The sequence below is a fragment of the Polistes canadensis genome, unplaced genomic scaffold, assembly GCF_001313835.1.
Source record: "Polistes canadensis isolate GaletaPanama2010 unplaced genomic scaffold, ASM131383v1 scaffold_844, whole genome shotgun sequence".
Lineage (NCBI taxonomy): Eukaryota > Metazoa > Arthropoda > Insecta > Hymenoptera > Vespidae > Polistes > Polistes canadensis.
Window position 1 is genome coordinate 701 of NW_014570391.1, and position 2,465 is coordinate 3,165.

The 2,465-nt window shown below is 50.0% G+C and overlaps 1 protein-coding gene across 1 annotated transcript; it reads left to right on the plus strand.

Moving 5' to 3' along the window:
* The first annotated feature begins 753 nt into the window (after window positions 1-753).
* Window positions 754-2,220, plus strand: LOC106792845. The gene has a single exon (XM_014759376.1). The coding sequence runs from the start codon at window positions 754-756 to the stop codon at window positions 2,218-2,220; it is 1,467 nt and encodes a 488-aa protein (XP_014614862.1).
* Window positions 2,221-2,465: the final 245 nt, after the last annotated feature.

Here is a 2,465-nt window from a genome sequence, read left to right on the forward strand (position 1 = left end):
GGCGACTAAAAGGGAGGGTATGAATGGTGTGTGTATGTTCTGTGTGGCTAGTTCTCTCTTTGATTCTTTTTGTCATTCTTTTTCTATTCTTTCTTTTCTCTTACTTTCTTACTTTCCTCTTCTTTCTTCTGGGCTTGTGCCTACGCATAAAAAATAAATATGGCTGGTACAAACTCAGAAATTATACCGTGTGGGAGGGAAACCCACACGACGGCGGTGCTTGATGGTGTTAGGACAGGCCATCCATCGTTTACATCATGCTACTGTCAGGAGTCTGTGGTAGGCAACCCGGCCCAGACTCTGGTTAATGCGTCGGGAGGTTGTTCACGGGTAGGCAATCTGGCCCGTGGATTGACTGCTGCTATAGGAAGTCGATGACGCTCCTTGGAGGAGGGGCCAAAGTGCACAATAAGATGCATGGAAGAGCTGGAAACTGATTCCATACCAGTCAGGTCACATAAGAGGGCTAGGCCAATATTTTATACATCATCATCAGAGGAGGAGGTGATTGATCTTACGAGAATGGATGGAGTCATACAGGAGGGACCATCGATTTTTAGTATGGAAACTGGGAGACTGATCGAGATTATAATGGACAACATTGCTGAGGCCGAGAATAAAAGGAAGACATGCGGCAATATCAAGGGTGAGATCTTTGGTAAGATGAAGAATTGCCATTTAGAAGTAATGGAAATGGCCAGGGAGTTGCAGGCTCGCAACAGGGTAAAATATCGCCCTAATATATAAGAGTCCATGGAGCAGTTAAGGGCGGAGGCAAAAGCCACTAATAATCGGCTAAAACAGTTGGAAGAAGAATGTATGCGCCTTAGGCGGGAGTTGAGGCGTAAGGAGGTACTCCTGGAAAAGGCATCGAAAGGGGAAGTTAAAACCATTAATGTCCCAACTAGGGCAACAACTGTTACAGCAAATCAGGCTCCGTCTTCAGTAAGTGAGAGACTAGTCGCTGCCAGGAAGGAGGATGATCCTGATGGCAGGACGATAGGGAGGGTATTAACTGAGCTCTCAAAATCAGTGCTCAGATTACAAAACGAGCTTAATGAAATAAAGATGGGACAGAGTTCTTATGCACAGGTTGCAGCACGATCGCGGGTATCTCCCTCACCGTTGATACCGACGCCTCTGACCACTGTCCCGGACGGGGATGGGTTTATAGAGGTAAAGAGAAGGAGTAGGATAGATGTGCCTGCTGGGAGGACTTTGCCTTCACGGATGGATGTTGGGAGGGTTGGCTCTCCTGTTTGTCCTGGTGTTGGGGGGGGGGGTCTTGTTGTGGGTATACAAAAAAGCAAGAAGAAGAAGAAGATAAAGAATAAGAAGAGGAATAGGGAGACTGCAGCGGTATCTCTCACGTGTGCGGAAGGGGCTTCTTATTTAGAAGCCGTAAAGAAATTGGAAACGGGAGTAAAAATAGAAGAAATAGGGGCCAAGGGGCTTTCGTATAGGCGTGGCCTGACGGGGTCCTTTGTCTGGCAGGTCCAGGGAAAGGATGCTAATATTAGGGCTGACAGACTTGCACAGGCAATGAAGAGGGCCCTACCGGAAGCAAAGATAGCTAGGCCCCAAAGGACTAGCCCCATAAAACTAGTGGGGATCTATCCGACTACCACCCTGACGGCGATCAGGTGCGGACTACAGGAGGTTAGGGCAGGATTTGACCGTAACCTTATCAGCATGGGGGAGGTTCACTTAGGCAGGGGCAGTCGCTATGAGGTCACAGTCGTGGCCCCATCGGAACTGTGCCAGGCTGTCATTGATAGAGGCAGTATTATTGTGGGATGGAGCCGGGTCCGGGTATTTCCGGTTCGACCTATGCCTCTAAGGTGCCACAGATGTCTGGCGAGAGGTCACGTGGCTGCATCTTGTCCTGCACCGGGTGCCAGGATACGCGTGTGCTTCAAGTGCGGTGAGCCGGGGCACGTAGAAAAAGACTGCGGGGACAAAGCAAAATGCCCGATCTGTGTGGAGGCGGGGCGTTCTCGAATTTCGCACAGGGCTGGGTCTTGGGAGTGTCCGCTGGTACCTCCTATCAAGGGGAGAGACATAATTTTGGGGGGAGTCGCAGGCCGACGGGACAYGTCAGCGTGCGTGAATAACGTTCCGGGAAGTGCGGGCGAGAAAAGKGTTGTACATAGTGCRGGTTCGAGTGTTGGCAACGACATGGAGGTWGAGCAGGTGAATTCTGCCYCTTYATGTAAATAACTAATTACAAAATTACAATGGCCACGGTTATTCAGGTCAATTTAAACCATGCGCGTCGCGCTCAGGACTTGTTGGGCCAGCGGATGAGGGAAATTGGGGCGGATATTGCAATAGTCTCGGAGTTGTGGTGGGTCCCTCCTGGGAATGAGAAGTGGTTCTCATCCCTAGAGGGGTCTCCCCTTTCCGCGATTATTGCGGGCAAAAGCGAAAGAACCTGTAGCCTGGTGCGTCGGGGTTTATTTTTT